At 41.3% G+C, this 20,834-nt stretch overlaps 1 protein-coding gene across 1 annotated transcript in view; it reads right to left on the bottom strand.

Moving 5' to 3' along the window:
- LAMB4 (laminin subunit beta 4) overlaps positions 1-20,834 on the bottom strand; it is a 111,926-nt gene that overhangs the window by 70,621 nt on the left and 20,471 nt on the right. The window contains 3 exon segments of the mRNA XM_060019845.1: positions 1,004-1,112; positions 3,713-3,784; positions 3,787-3,879. Of these exon segments, the coding sequence (XP_059875828.1) occupies positions 1,004-1,112; positions 3,713-3,784; positions 3,787-3,879 (274 nt within the window).

Here is a 20,834-nt window from a genome sequence, read left to right as displayed (position 1 = left end):
GAATGATCTGACCTGGTGTCTCCGTTGGTCTGTTCACCAGCTCTGCACTCTTTTTTTGTGGTGTCCACTCACGGTCATGGAGCTCGGCATGGCGCACCTTCCAACGTGAAACTTCTAGATTACTTGTCCCGTCGTACACAGAGTTCCCTCTACATATTTACTTCCTTGTTTTCTTTCCCCACCTCCTCTGCCCCATCCCCCATGTGTTTTCAGTAAAGCAACTTACAATATTAGCACAAAACTATGTCGTAACAGACATATGTTTCTTATTTATCAGCTACATTTCTTCAGACACATCAAGGTCACTGTTCTTTTATTAGGTTAAATTTTTGTTTTTTCTTTCTAAAATGTCATGGTGGGCTGCCAAGATCAGAGGACAAAGAAAAGAGCTGGGTTTTTAACTCCCTAAATGCGTGACACATTTCTTATGGAGTGAAAAATGTTTTATTTTGCTAATTTGAGACATACATGCTCATGTGGGTAGTGGAGTCTGTCAAAAATCCAAGGGTTTATTTCCCACAGGAATCTACAATACATTTAAACCTAAGGGTTGTTTTTTTTTTTTTTTTTTAATGAGCTCATCCAAAATATTTTTAGGCATGGAGTGGTAAAGGTGGGAAAGAGACTGTGTATAAGAGACAGAAGAAAAGGCCCCATGATCTGGTGGGTTTAACAAGGGGGCCAGATAAATGCTCTTATATTCTACTGCTTGGTACTTCCAAGAGAACAGAGGATAAAACTATTGCTGTTGGTGCCTGGGTCGATTCAGTCCCAACTGGTACAAGTCACGGTGCTGGTAAATGTTTAACAACTAGCTCTCTGCAGAAACATGGGGGTTTATTTCCAGTGTTCGCTGATTCCTGTAGTGTAAATACTTTTACCACGGGAGTACCGAAATACAATAGGACAAGGAAAGCAATCAACAGGACCAAGTCTCTTCTAGGCAATGCCAGTAGAAGACTGCATCACTCCCTAAAGGCGAAATCAGAGACAAATACGTATAGTGCATTCCTCACAGTGTGGTCCAGTAGCAAGAGACTGACACAGGCATTGGCCTGTTTCCACATCACAGGTCAAGAGTGGCATAATCCTTAGGGGGTTACAGTCACAGGCTGAAAGCACAGCATACACAATTATTCTCATTTTGATTTCTCCACACTGGTAAATGTCCTTAACAGCTTACACTGAGCAAAACACGTGTCCACAAGAACACAGAGCAGCCCGCCCTGCCAAGTTCATTGTCTGCCTGGCTGCACCATTACTGGACTGCATTTAACCCCACACGGGAAATGCAGTGCCAGACACTTTTGCAGCCCTCGTGTGGTTCTACTGGATGGCAATTAGGAGGAGACAAGAGGTCATGCGTGCTGCGGAGCTGGGCACAGCTCTGAATGATGCTGGCTGGGTCGGGCGGCTAGGGGAAGGGTTTCTGAGTGTCACCGTTACTACCGACAGCTCCCTCTCTGGCAGATGCACCTATGATAACCCTTTCTCTCCTCTCTCTTTCTTAGCACCTCGTTACTTTTTTTTTTCCATTCCCTCTCTCCTCTTTCTCTCCCACCCACTGGCAATGCTAATCCTGCTTATGTTGTAAAGGCTAAGAAATTGTGCAACCAGAGCAAGATGTGTATTTCCCCTGCAGGAAAAGCCAATGTGCCCGGAAACAGCCCAAATGTCCGTCAACTGACGAGTAGATGAATTGTGGTATACCCATACAATGGAATATTATTCAGCAGTAAAAAGAAATGAAATACTGATATGTGCTACAACATGGATGAACCTTGAAAACATTATGGTAAGCAAAAGAAGCCAGACACAAAAGACCACATATTACATGACTCCACTTGTATGAAATGTCCAAGATAGGCAAATCTATAGAAACAGAAGCATATTAGTGCTTGCCTAGGGCTGGGGGGATAGGGAGGTGGCGGCTAAAGCATGGGGTTTCCTTTCTTTTCTTTTTTATGGTAAAATACCTATAACATAAAATTTACCATCTTCACCATTTTTAAGTGTACAGGTCAACAATGTTAAGTACACTCACACTGTTGTGCAGTCAATCTCCAGAACTCTCTTCCTCTTGCAAAACTGAAACTCTGTACCCATTAAATACCATCTCTCCCCATTCTTCCTCCCTCCCCCCAGCCCTTGGCCACCACCATTCTACATTCTGTTAATATGGATTTGAGGGCTTCCCTGGTGACGCAGTGGTTGAGATTCCGCCTGCCGATGCAGGGGACGCGGGTTTTTGCCCCGATACGGGAAGATCCCACATGCCGCGGAGCGGCTGGGCCCGTGAGCCATGGCCGCTGAGCCTGTGCGTCCGGAGCCTGTGCTCCGCAACGGGAGAGGCCACAACAGTGAGAGGCCCACGTACCACAAAAAAAAAAAAAAACACACAAAAAAAATATGGATTTGACTACTCTGGATACTTCATATTAGTGGAATCATACAATACTTTTCCTTTGGGGTCTGGCTTATTTCACTTAGCATAATGTTTTCAAGGTCCATCCATATTATAGACTGGATCAGGATTTCCTTCCTTTTTTAAGGCTGAATAATATTCTACTGTGTTTACCTACCACACTTTGTTTATCCATCCATTCACTGATGGATACTTGGGGTGCTTCCACCTTTTGACTGTTGTGAATAATGCTTCTTCACATTTCTTTCTGGGGTAATGAAAATATTCTAAAATTGACTGTAGTGATGGTTATACACTCTGAATATACTAAAAAATCACTGAATTGTACACTTCAAAAAGTGAACTGTGTGTGAATTATGTGTAACTGAAGCTCTTACAAAAGAAAAAACAAAGCAAAACAAAAAACCAACGTTTGGTCCATTTGCCGGAGGGCATAAGGTTAGTGAACCAGGGGAAATGCCAGGAGCACTGAAAGGTATAATAGGAAATTACATAATTCATTATGCTGAAATTTAATTTTGCATCAAGTCCAAAAAGAAGAGTTTTTTTTTTTTTTTTTAACAGAATGATTCATCTTGCTGCTTTCTAAACATGCAAATAATCCAGTTCCTTATATGGGCAAAACCATAGAGCATGACACTATGACCAAAGGGAAATAATTAACCCAGATGCTCTGTGGAATTAGCAGCTCTGTGAGACCCCAGGCAGTCCTGAGTTTCTGTGATCCTAGAGCCAATGACCTCCCCATTTGGCCCCAGAAAACTCTGAGGTTATTTCTATTTTCCCACAGCCACTTCCCTTGCTTCTTTCTTTCCTTTTCTTTGACAGAGAACATAAGACAATACTAAAAGCAGTGTGAGAAGGAGAAAATAATTTAAAAAAATAGAAAGAAACCCCCCCACTTGAAAATTGCCTAAGAAGTCATCAACCTATGCAAAAATGTATAATGCAATTTAACAAATTTGTAGAGTAGACTCCTAGTGGAGGATTTTTTTTTTTTAAGTTTTCATAACTTGGCATTAAATTTCTTGGCATTTCCCCGTGTTTGCTCCAGCAGCGAAAATGTGAGCACCCCCTGTTGGTTCTTCATGATAAACTCAGCAAACCACCTAAAAAAGTTCTCCACTAACTTACTAAAATTTGTGGGAGGTTTGGTACACTTAAAAAAAAAAAATCCAGAGGCTGGTAGGACTCAGGTACTTACAATGACCAAATTTTAGACGTGACAGAGGCAGCTCCAAGTCTTAAATGCATTCAGGTTGGCGGCCCAGGCCCTGTTGACTTAATGCTGACAGCCCAGGGGGTCGGTGACGGTCAGTCCGTAGTGGTTGGTCTTGCATTGGTCGCACTCGGCTCCTTACACAGGCACTGGCCGGCCAAAGACCCCAAGTCAGGATCAGAGCGGCTGACACAAAGGCCACCCGAAATGGTCCCATCAGTGTCACATTCACAAGCTGGGGAGACAGACATGCATTACCTTAGTTAACTGCAAATGTGGGAACCTTGAAATATAAGCGTACCATTTTACCTTCACTATAACTATTTTAGTTTATTTAAATCAATAAATATGTTTAAATAATTAGACCGGAGAGCAAGGGCTGCTCAGAAATATCTCCCACATCTCTGGACTTGGAAAATATTGAATAATTCTGGGGAGACATATATATGTATAAAGTGACGGTAAAGGAAGAGGACCAGAAACAGTGTGCTATTATGAAAACAGCATGTTAAGAATAGATTTATGAAATAAAACAAGCAACCCTAAAATATGTATGGACCACAAACAACCTCAAATATCCAAAGCAATCTTAAGAAGAAAAAAGCTGGAGCCATCATGCTTCTTCATTTCAAACCATGTTATAGAGCTACAGTAATCAAAGGAGTACGGTACTGGCATAAAAACGTACATAACTCAGTGGAATAGAATAGAGAGCCCAGAGATAAACCCACACATGTATGGTCAATTAATTTATGACAAAGGAACCAAGAGTATAAAATGGAGAAAGGACAGTCTCTTCTATAAATGGTACTGGGAAAACTGGACAGCCACATGCAAAAGACTGAAACTGAACCATTATCTTACAACATATACAAAAATTAACTCAAAATGGTTAAAGACTTGCTTGTAAGATCTGAAACTATACAATTCCTAGAAGAAAACATATGCAGTAAACTACGTGACATTGGTCCTGGCAATGATTTTTAGATTTGACACCAAATGCAAAGGCAACAAAAGCAAAACTAACTGGGACTGAACTAAAAAGCTTCTGCACAGCAAAGGAAACCATCAACAAAATGAAAAGGCAACCTACCAAATATGATAAAATATTTGCAAATCATATATCTGGAAAGAGATTAATATCCAAGATATATAAAAAATTCATACAATTCAATAGCAAGACTCCAGCGTGGCTAACAGCACAGACCCCAGAGACGGACATGAGATGCTAAGGCTGCTGCTGCTGCCACCAAGAAGCCTGTGTGCGAGCACAGGTCACTATCCACACCCCCCTTCCGGGGAGTCTGTGCAGCCCGCCACCGCCAGGGTCCCGGGATCCAGGGACAACTTCCCCAGGAGAATGCATGGCGCGCCTCAGGCCGGTGCAACATCATGCCAGCCTCTGCCGCCGCAGGCTCGCCCTGCACTCCGTACCCCTCCCTCCCCGCATACTGAGTGAGACAGAGTCCCTGAATCAGCGGCTCCTTTAACCTCGTCCTGTCTGAGCGAAGAACAGACGCCTCAGGCGACCTACACACAGAGGCGGTGCCAAATCCAAAGCTGAACCCTGGGAGCTGTGTGAACAAAGAAGAGAAAGGGAAATCTCTCCCAGCAGCCTCAGGAGCAGCGGATTAAAGCTCCACAATCAACTTGATGTACCCTGCATCTGTGGAATACCTGAATAGACAACCAATCATCCCAAATTGAGGAGGTGGACTTTCAGAGCAAGATTTATTATTTTTTCCCTTTTTCCTCTTTCTGTGAGTGTGTATGTGTATGCTTCTGTGTGAGATTTTGTCTGTATAGCTTTGCTTTTACCATTTGTCCTAGGGTTCTATCCGTCCGGTTTTTTTTCTTTTGTTTGTTAACTTTTTTTAAAAAATATTTCTTAATAATTATTTTTTTATTTTAATAACTTTATTTTATTTTACCTTACTTTATTTTATTTTCTTTTATCCTCTTTCTTTCTACTTATTCTCCCTTTTATTCTGAACCGTGTGGATGAAAGGCTCTTGGTGCTGCAGCCAGGAGTCAGTGCTGTGCCTCTGAGGTGGGAGAGCCAACGTCAGGACACTGGTCCACAACAGACCTCCCAGCTCCACGTAATATCAAACGGCGAAAATCTCCCAGAGATCTCCATCTCAACACCAACACCCAGCTTCACTCAATGACCAGCAAGCTACAGTGCTGGACACCCTATGCCAAACAACTAGCAAGACAGGAACACAACCCCACCCATTAGCAGAGAGGCTGCCTAAAATCATAATAAGGCCACAGACACCCCAAAACACACCACCAGATGTGGACCTGCCCACCAGAAAGACAAGATCCAGCCTCATCCACCAGAACACAGGCACTAGTCCCCTCCACCAGGAAGCCTACACAACCCATTGAACCAACTTTAGCCACTGGGGACAGACACCAAAAACAACGGGAACTATGAATCTGCAGCCTGCAAAAAGGAGACCCCAAACACAGTAAGATAAGCAAAATGACAAGACAGAAAAACACACAGCAGATGAAGGAGCAAGGTAAAAACCCACCAGACCTAACAAATGAAGAGGAAATAGGCAGTCTACCTGAAAAAGAATTCAGAATGATGATAGTAAAGATGATCCAAAATCTTGGAAATAGAATAGAGAAAATGCAAGAAACATTTAACAAGGAACTAGAAGAACTAAAGATGAAACAAGCAACGATGAACAACACAATAAATGAAATTAAAAATACTCTAGATGGGATCAATAGCAGAATAACTGAGGCAGAAGAACGGATAAGTGACCTGGAAGATAAAATAGTGGAAATAACTACTGCAGAGCAGAGTAAAGAAAAAAGAATGAAAAGAATTGAGGACAGTCTCAGAGACCTCTGGGACAACATTAAATGCACCAACATTCAAATTATAAGGGTTCCAGAAGAAGAGGAGGAAAAGAAAGGGACTGAGAAAATAGTTGAAGAGATTATAGTTGAAAACTTCCCTAATATGGGAAAGGAAATAGTTAATCAAGTCCAAGAAGCACAGAGAGTCCCATACAGGATAAATCCAAGGAAAAGACGCCAAGACACGTTAATCAAACTTTCAAAAATTAAATACAAAGAAAACATATTAAAAGCAGCAAGGGAAAAACAACAAATAACACACAGGGGAATCCCGATAAGGTTAACAGCTGATCTTTCAGCACAAACTCTGCAAGCCAGAAGGGATTGGCAGAACATATTTAAAGTGCTGAAGGAGAAATACCTACAACCAAGATTACTCTACCCAGCAAGGTTATCAATCAGATTTGATGGAGAAATTAAAACCTTTACAGACAAGCAAAAGCTGAGAGAGTTCAGCACCACCAAACCAGCTTTACAACAAATGCTGAAGTATCTTCTCCAGGCAAGAAACATAAGAGAAGGAAAAGATCTATAATAACAAACCCAAAACAATTAAAAAAATGGGAATAGGAACATACATATCGATAATTACCTTAAATGTAAATGGATTAAATGCCCCCACCAAAAGACACAGACTGGCTGAATGGATACAAAAACAAGACCCATATATATGCTGTCTACAAGAACCCACTTCAGACCTAGAGACACATACAGACCGAAAGTGAGAGGATGGAAAAAGATATTCCATGAAAATGGAAACCAAAAGAAAGCTGGAGTAGCAATTCTCATATCAGACAAAATAGACTTTAAAATAAAGACTATTAGAAGAGACAAAGAAGGACACTTCATAATGATCAAGGGATCGATCCAAGAAGAAGATATAACAATTGTAAATATTTATGCATCCAACAAAGGAGCACCTCAGTACATAAGGCAACTACTAACAGCCATAAAAGGGGAAATCGACAGTAACACATTCATAGTAGGGGACTTTAACACCCCACTTTCACCAATGGACAGATCATCCAAGATGAAAATAAAGAAGGAAACACAAGCTTTAAATGATACATTAAACAAGATGGACTTAATTGGTATTTATAGGACATTCCATCTAAAAACAACAGAATCCACATTTTTCTCAAGTGCTCATGGAACATTCTCCAGGATAGATCATATCTTGGGTCACAAGTCAAGCCTTGGTAAATTTAAGAAAACTGAAATTGTATCAAGTATCTTTTCTGACCACAATGCTATCAGACTAGATATCAATTACAGTAAAAGATCTGTAAAAAATACAAACACATGGAGGCTAAACAATACACTACTTAATAACCAAGAGATCACTGAAGAAATCAAAGAGGAAATAAAAAAATACCTAGAAACAAATTACAATGCAGACACAATGACCCGAAACCTATGGGATGCAGCAAAAGCAGTTCTAAGAAGGAAGTTTATAGCAATACAATCCTACCTTAAGAAACAGGAAACATCTCGAATAAACAACCTAACCTTGCACCTAAAGCAATTAGAGAACGAAGAACAAAAAAACCCCAAAGTTAGCAGAAGGAAAGAAATCATAAAGATCAGATCAGAAATAAATGAAAAAGAAATGAATGAAATGATAGCAAAGATAAATAAAACTAAAAGCTGGTTCTTTGAGAAGATAAACAAAATTGATAAAGCATTAGCCAGACTCATCAAGAAAAAAAGGGAGAAGACTCAAATCAATAGAATTAGAAATGAAAAAGGAGAAGTAACAACTGACACTGCAGAAATACAAAGGATCATGAGAGATTACTACAAGCAACTCTATGCCAATAAAATGGACAACCTGGAAGAAATGGACAAATTCTTAGAAATGCACAACCTGCCAAGACTGAATCAGGAAGAAATAGAAAATATGAACAGACCAATCACAAGTAATGACATTGAAACTGTAATTAAAAATCTTCCAACAGGGGCTTCCCTGGTGGCACAGTGGTTGAGAGTCCGCCTGCCGATGCAGGGCACATGGGTTTGTGCCCCGGTCCGGGAAGATCCCACATGCCGCAGAGCAGCTGGGCCCATGAGCCATGGCTTGCTGGGCCTGCGCGTCAGGAGGCTGTGCTCCGCAGCAGGAGAGGCCACGGCAGTGAGAGGTCCGCGTATTGCAAAAAAAAAAAAAATCTTGCAACAAACAAAAGCCCAGGACCAGATGGCTTCATAGGCGGATTCTATCAAACATTTAGAGAAGAGCTAACACCTATCCTTCTCAAACTCTTCTAAAATATAGCAGAGGGAGGAAAACTCCCAAACTCATTCTACGAGGCCACCATCACCATGATACCACAACCATACAAGGATGTCACAAAGAAAGAAAACTACAGGCCAATATCACTGATGAACATAGATGCAAAAATCCTCAACAAAATACTAGCAAACAGAATCCAACAACACATTAAAAGGATCATACACCATGATCAAGTGGGGTTTATTCCGGGAATGCAAGGATTCTTCAATATACACAAATCAATCAATGTGATAAACCATATCAACAAATTGAAGGAGAAAAACCATATGATCATCTCAATAGATGCAGAAAAAGCTTTCGACAAAATTCAACACCCATTTATGATAAAAACCCTCCAGAAAGTAGGCATAGAGGGAACTTTCCTCAACATAATAAAGGCCATATATGACAAACCCACAGCCAACATCGTCCTCAATGGTGAAAAACTGAAAGCATTTCCACTAAGATCAGGAACAAGACAAGGTTACCCACTCTCACCACTTTTTTTTTTTTTTTTTTTTTTGTGGTACACGGGCCTCTCACTGTTGCGGCCTCTCCTGCCGCGGAGCACAGGCTCCGGACGCGCAGGCTCAGCGGCCATGGCTCACGGGCCCAGCCGCTCCGCGGCATGTGGGATCTTCCCGGACCGGGGCATGAACCCGTGTCCCCTGCATCGGCAGGTGGACTCTCAACCACTGTGCCACCAGGGAAGCCCCATGATTCACTTTGTTATAAAGCAGAAACTAACACACCATTGTAAAGCAATTATACTGCAATAAAGATGTTAAATAAATAAATAAATAGCAAAACCCCACAAACAACGCAATTGAAAAAACGGGCAGAGGATCTGAACAGATATTTTTCCAAAGATGACATACAGATGGCCAACAGGTACATGAAAAGATGTTCAACATCACTCATCATCAGGGAAATGCAAATCAAAACCACAAGGATATACCACCTCACACCTGTTAGAATGGCTGTTATCAAAAAGACAAAAAATAACAAGTGTTGTCAAAGATGTAGGAAAAAGGGAACGCTTCGGCACTGGTGGTGGGAATGTAAACTGGTGCAGCCACTTTGGAAAACAGTATGGAGGTTTCTCAAAAAATTAAAAATAAAACTACCACATGATCCAGCAATTTCACTTCTGGGTATTTATCAGAAGGGAATGAAAATACTAGTTCAAAAAGACACATGCACCCCAACGTTCACCTCAGCACTATTTACAATAGCCAGGGCATGGCAGCAACCTAAGTGTCCATCAACAGATGAATGGATAAAGAAATGTGGTATATATACAAGGGAATATTATTCAGCCTAAAAGGAACAAAATCTTACCTTTTGCAACAACATGGATGAAACTTGAGGGCATTATGCTACATGAAATAAATCAGACAGAGAAAGACAAATATTGATACCGTATGATCTCACTCATATGTAGAATCTTAAGAAACCCTCCAAATCAAACTCATAAATGCAGAGAAAAGATTGCGGTTTCCAGGGGTGGGGATGGGTGAAATGGGTCAACGGGGTCAAAAGGTACAAACTTCCAGTTATCAAATAAGTCACGGATGTAATATACAGCACAGTGATTACAGTTAATAACACTGTATTGTTTATTTGAAAGCTGCTAAGAAAATAGTTCTTAAAAGTTCTCATCACAAGGGAAAAAACTGTAACTATGTGTGATGATGGATGTTAACTAGCTTACCGTGGTGATTGTTTTGCAATGCATACAAATATGAATCATGTGGAATTCCCTGGCGGCACAGTGGTTAAGAATCCACAGCAAATGCCCTGGCCTGGGAAGACTCCACATACCACAGAACAACAAAGCCAGTGTGCCACAACTACTGAGCCTGCTCTCTAGAGCCACAACTACTAAGCCCACGTGCCACAACTACTGAAGCCCGTGCGCCTAGAGCCCATGCTCCATAACAAAGAGAAGCCACCACAATGAGAAGCCCGCACATCGCAACGAAAATTAAACCCTGCTCGCCCCAGCTAGAGAAAGCCCGCGCGCAGCAGCAAAGACCCAACGCAGCCGAAAATAAATTTATTTTAAAAATTAAAAAGTATGAATCATGTGAGACACCTGAAACTAATATAATGTGATATGTCAATTGTATCTCAGTTTAAAAATTAGATTATTTGGGGGGTGATGAAAATGTTATGGAGCTAAGTCCATGTGGTGGGTGCAAAACACTGTGCCGGTGAATTGCTGTTCACTTTAAATGGCTAATTTTATGTTATGTGAATTTCACCTCCATTTTTAAAAGGCTCTAAAAAGTGAAAATAATGTCAAGAGATAAGAGTGGGATGCTGTAATGAAATATATATCATATATATTTGATCTCATTCACTATAAAGGCATCAACGAACATGACATAGAGGGAAAAACATCACATAAAATGTCGACCAAATCCCTGAAACATGGTTAATAAAGTAAAACTGTCCTTCCCCAGCACAGAAAAATATGTTGCAAGGGTAAGTGCTATCATTTTTTTTGATTCGTCTTGGAAGGAGCACCTACAAGAAACAAAAAGGAATAAGAAATGTTCAAATTTTTATTTTTGGAAATCTGTTGGTGGGGCAAAAGCTTGGATGAAGAGATTCTGGAAAATGAGATAAACAGCCATCTGTAGCTAAGGTGTAACCAAAAGTAACCACCTTCCCCACTTTTTTTTTTTCCAGTAGAAACTCAAACACCTAAAAGAAGGAACGTCATATGAAAAAGGATGCTGATAGTACAAACAACTCCAGAGAGTAGAAGTTAGAAAAGGTAGAGCTTGACTGAGTATAAGGAAGGAATCTCTAACAGTTAAGGCTTCCCAATAGAGCAGTGACCCTCTCATCATTGGAGGCGTCCAGGCAGGGGCTGGCACAGCACTAGTTGTGGCTTTGGTATACAGGACAAGCGCATTGGTAGACGTTAGATGACCATCAAGGTCTCTTGTATCTTTTTGGTGCTGTGTTTCCAAGGGATTCCACTTTTAAGGAAAGAAATAAAGATGAAAAAAATAAATATCCTGATTCTAAGAAACAATTATGTAAGATTTATACATGTTTGCTTTGGACTAATAAAAACAAAACCCTCAAGTCTATAGCAATGTTTACATAACCACCATTTAGGTTATTAGTGAGTTTAGTGGAAAAAATCCAGTCTGGAAACACTGAAGCAAACAGTTGTCTGACAGAATCTTTTAATTTTCTTTCTTTATATATTTATTTCTGCTGCGTTAGGTCTTCACTGTTGCGCGCAGGCTTTCTCCAGTTGTGCTGAGCGGGGGCTGCTCTTCATTGCAGTGTGCGTGGTTCTCATTGTGGTGGCTTCTCATCGTGGAGCCTGGGCTGTAGGCATGCAGGCTTCAGTAATTGTGGCACGTGGGCTCAGTAGTGTGGCTCGCTGGTTCTAGAGTGCAGGCTCAGTAGTTGCGGCGCACGGGCTTAGTTGCTCTGTGGCATATGGGATCTTCCCGGACCAGGGTTCGAACCCATGTCCTCTGCATTGGCAGGTGGATTCTTAACCACTGAGCCACCAGGGAAGTCCTCTTTTGGTTTTCAATTGTTTGTTATTGGATTGTGACTGGTGACAAAAATCTTACTGTGGAAAACCAACACTGGGTTCTGTTAAGTTTGGGAAAAAAGCCCACAATTTTCTTCTAATCAAAGCCAGTTGCTTCTAGGAAGGAGCAACAAACTGAGTTTATTTTATAAGTAGCCAAAAGGGAAAAAGCTCAGCTTTATTTGGGAGACACTCCAAAGGGTCAGCAGTGAGTTCCAGAGTATAATTTAATTATACACAGAAATGTTCTTTGGGACATTTACTTTGAAATAACCCTATGTATGGTCTTTACAGTAGAAGTCCAATAATATGTCTTGGCGTCATGCAATTTAATTCCAGCAAACTTATACTATCAGTGGTGGAGTCTAACAAATATTTGTTTTTTCTGTGTCACATCTGACTGTGTCTTAAATCATAGAAGACTTAAAATTTGTCATCTCTTAGGCCTGGAATCTGATCATGTAAACATTTAGGCTCAAACTAGGACAATTTAGAGAAAATTTATATGAGAACACTGGTCAGTCTTAACACACGTCATTTGTATACACACACACACACACACACACACACACACACATGTGTTTAGGTAAACTGGGAGAAACTGGGAAGTCTCATAATGGTCATTTTTACAAGCTCCTCATTTGCCTTTCCTCAAGAAATTCCTTACTTACAAAGGATTGTTTCTTAATTTCATATCAGAGGTACTAGTTTTCTTTCCTTGTTTTCCTCCAAAAGCACCATCAAGTTAATACTAAGTGGTTCTTAACGAACAAGACTCTGGTTGATGCATGTGAAATATTTGGTTTAGTTATTTCCAATCTCTTTCCAGACTCCTAAATTATCTGTTTCAAAACTGTATTTCCCTCGGACTTCTCTGGTGGTGCAGTGGTTAAGAATCCGCCTGCCAGTGCGAGGACACGGGTTCGAGCCTTGGTCTAGTCTAGAAAGATCCCACATGCCGTGGAGCAACTAAGCCCGTGCACCACAACTACTGAGCCTGTGCTCTAGAGCCCGCGTGCCTAGAGCCCATGCTCTGCAACAAGAGAAGCCACCGCAATGAGAAACCCAGGCACCGCAACTAGAGAAAGCCCGCACGCAGCAACGAAGAACCAACACAGCCAAAAATAAATTAATTTTAAAAACACCTATTTTCCTGATTCCATCTAAGAGAGAAATTTCATCTTCTTTTACAAATGCAGAGCTTTATAAACATTAATAAAGGTTGTAATGTATATGTGTGTGTGTGAGAGAGAGACAGAGTGAGAAACAGAGACACAGGGAGAGACAGAGGGAGTTTGATCACAGATTCTGGCAAAAAAAAAAAAATGACACTTAGGACACTGATTTAAAGAAATATATTTTCTGAGGATCCTGTATTATTTCAAACAGGTCACGTAAGGTAAACTTTTATACAATCAGCTACCTACTGAGTGATCTGAGCAAAAAAACCTTCATTTATGCTTATTCCACATCATGAATATTGAACGTTTGAAATCTAGGACACTGCATGTATTTGGGTATCTACTGATTTACTTTTGCTCAAGACTTCAATTTATGTATTATGATTATATAAAGTTTGAAATTGGAGTCTCATAGCAAGTTCCGCCTGCCACCAATATAAAATAACATTATATTGATGATACAGCCTAAGAAGCAGGATTTCTGGATATCGGGAGAGGCCATCTACCATGGGTCCTGGGCATGTGAACACTGTTGCTGAGTGTGTTAACAATGCAAGGCCCTGACGGCTCTTCGCTCAGGCTGTTTCTCCAGGTTGTGGTTGTAGTAAGCTACCTTGAGGGATGAGGTAACATTTTCCCCCAGAAAAAGAATGGGCTTGCTTCCACTTGCTATAAAAGCAATGAATTCTCCAAACTCAGTGCTCCTGGGCTGTGACGTAAGCTCATTAGCTGTGCAGGATCCAGATGGTATCCTCTGAGTTGCCCCATGGGCCGTGGGGACATGGGAACTCACACAGATACAAACATCTTGTTGCTTACTGTGTCATCAGCAATAAAGTCCTTTGTCTTTGATCCAGGAGTTTCATGCCTTCACCCAGCATCCATGAAACAGTAACAAGCTAACGTGTTAGTTTGCCAGTAGGGTTGAGATCTCGGACCCAGTAACTCACACTGGGCATCTGAAGTCAGGTTGGAGTACCTTTCTAAGCAACAATCTACAGCACTACTGGGGCGAGACTGAGTCAAGCGGGGTGCCCAGGGCACACAATGTAAGGAGGCACTCGCTGTCAGCCGTGTACTCACATGACTCAGAGTGACAGTGTCCTGAAATTTGGGGACCTAGGTGTTTTCTTGCCTCTCCCTAGTCTCAGTCCTGTAGGGAAAGGCAAATTAATGATGAGATACTATTTCGTTAGCAAAAATTAAGTGTGGAGGAGCTTCAGGATGGCGGAAGAGTAGACATGGAGATCACCTTCTTCCCCACAGATACACCAGAAATACATCTACACGTGGAACAACTCCTATAGAACACCTACTGAACGCTGGCAGAAGACCTCAGACCTCCCAAAAGGCAAGAAACTCCCCCACGTACCTGGGTAGGGCAAAAGAAAAAAGAATAAACAGAGACAAAAGAACAGGGACGGGGCCTGCACCAGTGGGAGGGAGCCGTGAAGGAGGAAAGGTTTCCACACACTAGGAAGCCCCTTCGCGGGCGGAGACTGCGGGTGGCGGTGGGGGCAGCTTCGGGGCCGCGGAGGAGAGAACAGCAACACGGGTGCGGAAGGCAAAGCGGAGAGATTCCCGCACAGAGGATCAGGGCCGACCAGCACTCACCAGCCCGAGAAGCTTGTCTGCTCACCCGCCGGGCGAGCGGGGCTGGGAGCTGAGGCTCGGGCTTCGGTCGGAGCGCAGGGAGAGGACTGGGGTTGGCGGCGTGAACACTGCCTGCAGGGGGTTAGTGCGCCACGGCTGGCCGGGAGGGAGTCCGGGGAAAAGTCTGGACCTGCCGAAGAAGCAAGAGACATTTTCTTCCCTCTTTGTTTCCTGGTGCGCGAGGACAGGGGATTAAGAGCGCTGCTTTAAGGAGCTCCAAAGATGGGCGCAAGCCACGGCTAAAAGCACGGACCCCAGAGACGTGCATGAGACGCTAAGGCTGCTGCTGCTGCCACCAAGAAGCCTGTGTGCGAGCACAGGTCACTATCTACACCTCCCCTCCCAGGAGCCTGTGCAGCCCGTCACGGCCAGGGCCCCGGGATCCAGGAACAGCTTCCCCAGGAGAACGCACGCCGGCCTCTGCTGTCGCAGGCTCGCCCCGCACTCCGTGCCCCTCCCTCCCTGCGGCCTGAGTGAGCCAGAGCCCCCGAATCAGCGGCTCCTTTAACCCCGCCCTGTCTGAGCGAACAACAGACGCCCTCAGGCGACCTACACGCAGAGGCGGGGCCAAATCCAAAGCTGAACCCTGGGAGCTGTGTGAACAAAGAAGAGAAAGGGAAATCTCTCCCAGCAGCCTCAGGAGCAGCGGATTAAAGCTCCACAATCAACTTGATGTACCTGCATCTGTGGAATACCTGAATAGACAACCAATCATCCCAAATTGAGGAGGTGGACTTTGGGAGCAAAGCAATATATATATTTTTTCCCCTTTTTCTCTTTTTGTGAGTGTGTATGTGTATCCTTCTGTGTGTGATTTTGTCTGTATAGCTTTGCTTTTACCATTTGAACTAGGGTTTTGTCTGTCCATTTTGGGTTTTTTTTACTTCTAAAATTTTTTTTCTTAAAAATTATTTTTTATTTTAATAACTTTATTTTACTTTATTGCATTTTATTTTATCTTCTTTCTTTCTCTCGCTCTCCCTCTCTCCCTCTCTCTCTCCCTCTCTCTCTCTCTCTTCCTTTCTTTCTATTTTTTCTCCCTTTTATTCTGAGCCATGTGGATGACAGGCTCTTGGTGCTCCAGCCAGGTGTCAGGGCTGTGCTTCTGAGGTGGGAGAGCCCAGTTCAGGACACTGGTCCACAAGAGACCTCCCAGCTCCACGTAATATCAAACGGCGAAAATCTCCCAGAGATCTCCATCTCAACACCAACACCCAGCTTCACTCAACGACCAGAAAGCTACAGTGCAGGACACCCTATGCCAAACAACTAGCAAGAAGGAACACAACCCCACCCGATAGCAGAGAGGCTGCCTAAAATCATAATAAGGCCACAGACACCCCAAAACACACCACCAGATGTGGACCTGCCCACCAGAAAGACAAGATCCAGCCTCATCCACCAGAACACAGGCACTAGTCCCCTCCACCAGGAAGCCTACACAACCCATTGAACCAACTTTAGCCACTGGGGACAGACACCAAAAACAACGGGAACTATGTGTTTGGAGACCCCAAACACAGTAAAATAAGCAAAATGAGAAGACAGAAAAACACAGAGCAAATGAACGAGCAAGGCAAACACCCACCAGACCTAACAAATGAACAGGAAATAGGCAGTCTACGTGAAAAAGAATTCAGAATAATGATAGTAAAGATGATCCAAAATCTTGGAAATAGAGAAAATACAAGAAACATTTAACAAGGACCTAGAAGAAATAAAGAGCAAACAAACAGTGAGGAACAACACAACACATGAAATTAAAAATTCTCTAGAAGGGATCAATAGCATAATAACTGAGGCAGAAGAACGGATAAGTGACCTGCAAGATAAAATAGTGGAAATAACCACTGCAGAACAGAATAAAGAGAAAAGAATGAAAAGAACTGAGGACGGTCTCAGAGGCCTCTGGGACAACACTAAATGCACCAACATTTGAATTACAGGGGTTCCAGAAGAAGAAGAGAAAAAGAAAGGGACTGAGAAAATATTTGAAGAGATTAAAGTTGAAAACTTCCCTAATACAGGAAAGGAAATAGTCAATCAAGTCTAGGAAGTGCAGAGTCCCATACAGGATAAATCCAAGAAGAAACACACCAAGGCACATATTAGTCAAACTCTCAAAAATTAAATACAAAGAAAAAATATTAAAAGCAGCAAGGGAAAAACAACGAATAACATACAAGGGAATCCCCATAAGGTTAACAGCTGATCTTTCAGCACAAACTCTGCAAGCCAGAAGGGAGTGGCAAGACATATTTAAAGTGATGGAAGGGAAAAACCTACAACCAAGATTACTCTACCCAGCAAGGATCTCATTCAGATTTGACAGAGAAATTAAAACCTTTACAGACAAGCAAAAGCTAAGAGAATTCAGCACCACCAAACCAGCTTTACAACAAATGCTAAAGGAACTTCTCTAGACAGGAAACACAAGAGAAGGAAAAGACCTACAATAACAAACCCAAAACAATTAAGAAAATGGTAATAGGGACATACATGTCGATAATTACCTTAAATATAAATGGATTAAATGCTCCAACCAAAAGACATAGACTGGCTGAATGGATACAAAAACAAGACCCGTATATATGCTGTCTACAAGAGACCCACTTCAGACCTAGGGACACATACAGACTGAAAGTAAGGGGACAGAAAAAGATATTCCATGAAAATGGAAGTCAAAAGCAAGATGGAGTAGCAATTCTCATATCAGACAAAATAGACTTTTAAATAAAGACTATTACAGGAGACAAAGAAGGACACTACATAATGATCAAGGGATCGATCCAAGAAGAAGATATAACAATTGTAAATATTTATGCACCCAACATAGGAGCACCTCAATACATAAGGCAAATACTAACAGCCATAAAAGGGGAAATCAACAGTAACACACTCACAGTAGGGGACTTTAACACCCAACTTTCACCAATGGACAGATCAGCCAAAATGAAAATAAAGAAGGAAACACAAGCTTTAAATGATACATTAAACAAGATGGACTTAATTGATATTTATAGGACATTCCATCCAAAAACAACAGAATGCACTTTCTTCGCAAGTGGTCATGGAACATTCTCCAGGATAGATCATATCTTGGGTCACAAATCAAGCCTTGGTAAATTTAAGAAAATTGAAATTGTATCAAGTATCTTTTCCGACCACAACACTATGAGAATAGATATCAATTACAGGAAAATATCTGAAAAAATACAAACACATGGAGGCTAAACAATACAGGACTAAATAACCAAGAGATCACTGAAGAAATCAAACAGGAAATCAGAAAATACCTAGAAACAAATGACAATGAAAACACGACGACCCAAAACCTATGGGATGCAGCAAAAGCAGTTCTAAGAGTGAAGCTCATAGCAATACAATCCTACCTTAAGAAACAAGAAACATCTCAAACAACCTAAACTTACACCTAAAGCAATGAGAGAAAGAAGAACAAAAAACCCTCAAAGTTAGCAGAAGGAAAGAAATCATAAAGATCAGATCAGAAATAAATGAAAAAGAAATAAGGAAACGACAGCAAAGGTCAATAAAAGTAAAAGCTGGTTCTTTGAGAAGATAAACAAAATTGATAAAGCATTAGCCAGACTCATCAAGAAAAAAAGGGGAAGACTCAAATCAATAGAATTAGAAATGAGAAAGGAGAAGTAACAACTGACACTGCAGAAATACAAAGGATCATGAGAGATTACTACAAGCAACTCTATGCCAACAAAATGGACAACTTGGAAGAAATGGACAAATTCTTAGAAATGCACAACTTTCTGAGTCTGAACCAGGAAGGAATAGAAAATACGAACAGACCAATCACAAGCACTGAAATGAAACTGTGATTTAAAATCTTCCAACAAACAAAAGCCCAGGACCAGATGGCTTCACAGGCAAATTCTATCAAACATTTAGAGAAGAGCTAACACCTATCCTTCTCAAACGCTTCCAAAATATACCAGAGGGAGGGACACTCCCAAACTCACTCATTCTATGAGGCCACCATCACCCTGATACCAAAACCAGAGAAAGATGTCAGTGAGAAAGAAAACTACAGGCCAATATCACTGATGAAGATAGATGCAAAAATCCTCAACAAAATACTAGCAAACAGAATCCAACAGCACATGAAATGGATCATACACCATGATCAAGTGTGGTTTATTCCAGGAATGCAAGGATTCTTCATTATACACAAATCAATCAATGTGATACATCATATTAACAAATTGAAGGAAAAAAACCATATGATCATCCCAACAGATGCAGAGAAAGCTTCTGAGAAAATTCAACACCCATTTATGATAAAACCCTCCAGAAAGTAGGCATAGAGGGAACTTTCCTAAACATAATAAAGGCCGTATATGACAAACCCACAGCCAACATCGTCCTCAATGGTGAAAAACTGAAAGCATTTCCACTAAGATCAGGAACAAGACAAGGTTGCCCACTCTCACCACTATTATTCAACATAGTTTTGGAAGTTTTAGCCACAGCAATCAGAAAAGAAAAAGAAATAAGAGCAATCCAAATTGGAAAAGAAGAAGTAAACCTGTCACTTTTCAGATGACATGATACTATACATAGAGAATCCTAAAGAGGCTACCAGAAGACTACTAGAGCTAATCAATGAATTTGGTAAAGTAGCAGGATACAAAATTTATGCACAGAAATCTCTAGCATTCCTATACACTAATGATGAAAAATCTGAAAGTGAAATTAAGAAAACACTCCCATTTACCACTGCAACAAAAAGAATAAAATATCTAGGAATAAACCTACCTAAGGAGACAAAAGACCTTTATGCAGAAAATTATAAGACGATGATGAAAGAAATTAAAGATGATACAAATAGATGGAGAGATATACCATGTTCTTGGATTGGAAGAATCAACATTGTGAAAATGACTCTACTACCCAAAGCAATCTACAGATTCAATGCAATGCCTATCAAACTATCACTGGCATTTTCCACAGAAACAGAACAAAAATTTCACAATTTGTATGGAAACACAAAAGACCCCAAGTAGCCAAAGCAATCTCGAGAAAGAAAAATGGAGCTGGAGGAATCAGGCTCCCTGACTTCAGACTATAGTACAAAGCTACAGTAATCAAGACAGCATGGTACTGGCACAAAAGCAGAAATACAGATCAATGAAACAGGATAGTAAGCCCAGAGATAACCCCACGCACATATGGTCACCTTATCTTTGATAAAGGAGGCAAGAATATATAGTGGAGAAATGATAGCCTCTTCAATAAGTGGTGCTGGGAAAACTGGACAGTTACATGTAAAAGTATGAAATTAGAACACTCCCTAACACCATACTCAAAAATAAACTCAAAATGGATTAAAGACCTAAATGTAAGGCCAGACACTATCAAACTCTTAGAGGAAAACATAGGCAGAACACTATGACATAAATCACAGCAAGATCCTTTTTGACCCACCTCCTAGACAAATGGAAATAAAAACAAAAATAAACAAATGGGACCTAATGAAACTTCAAAGCTTTTGCACAGCAAAGGAAACCATAAACAATATGAAAAGACAACCCCCAGAATGGGAGAAAATATTTGCAAATGAAGCAACTGATGAAGCATTAATCTCCAAAATTTACAAGCAGCTC

Source organism: Delphinus delphis, chromosome 9 (genome assembly GCF_949987515.2).
Source record: "Delphinus delphis chromosome 9, mDelDel1.2, whole genome shotgun sequence".
In the NCBI taxonomy this organism is placed as follows: Eukaryota; Metazoa; Chordata; class Mammalia; order Artiodactyla; family Delphinidae; genus Delphinus; species Delphinus delphis.
The sequence above is the reverse complement of the archived record's forward strand: the minus strand, read 5'-3'. Positions and strand labels throughout refer to the sequence as shown.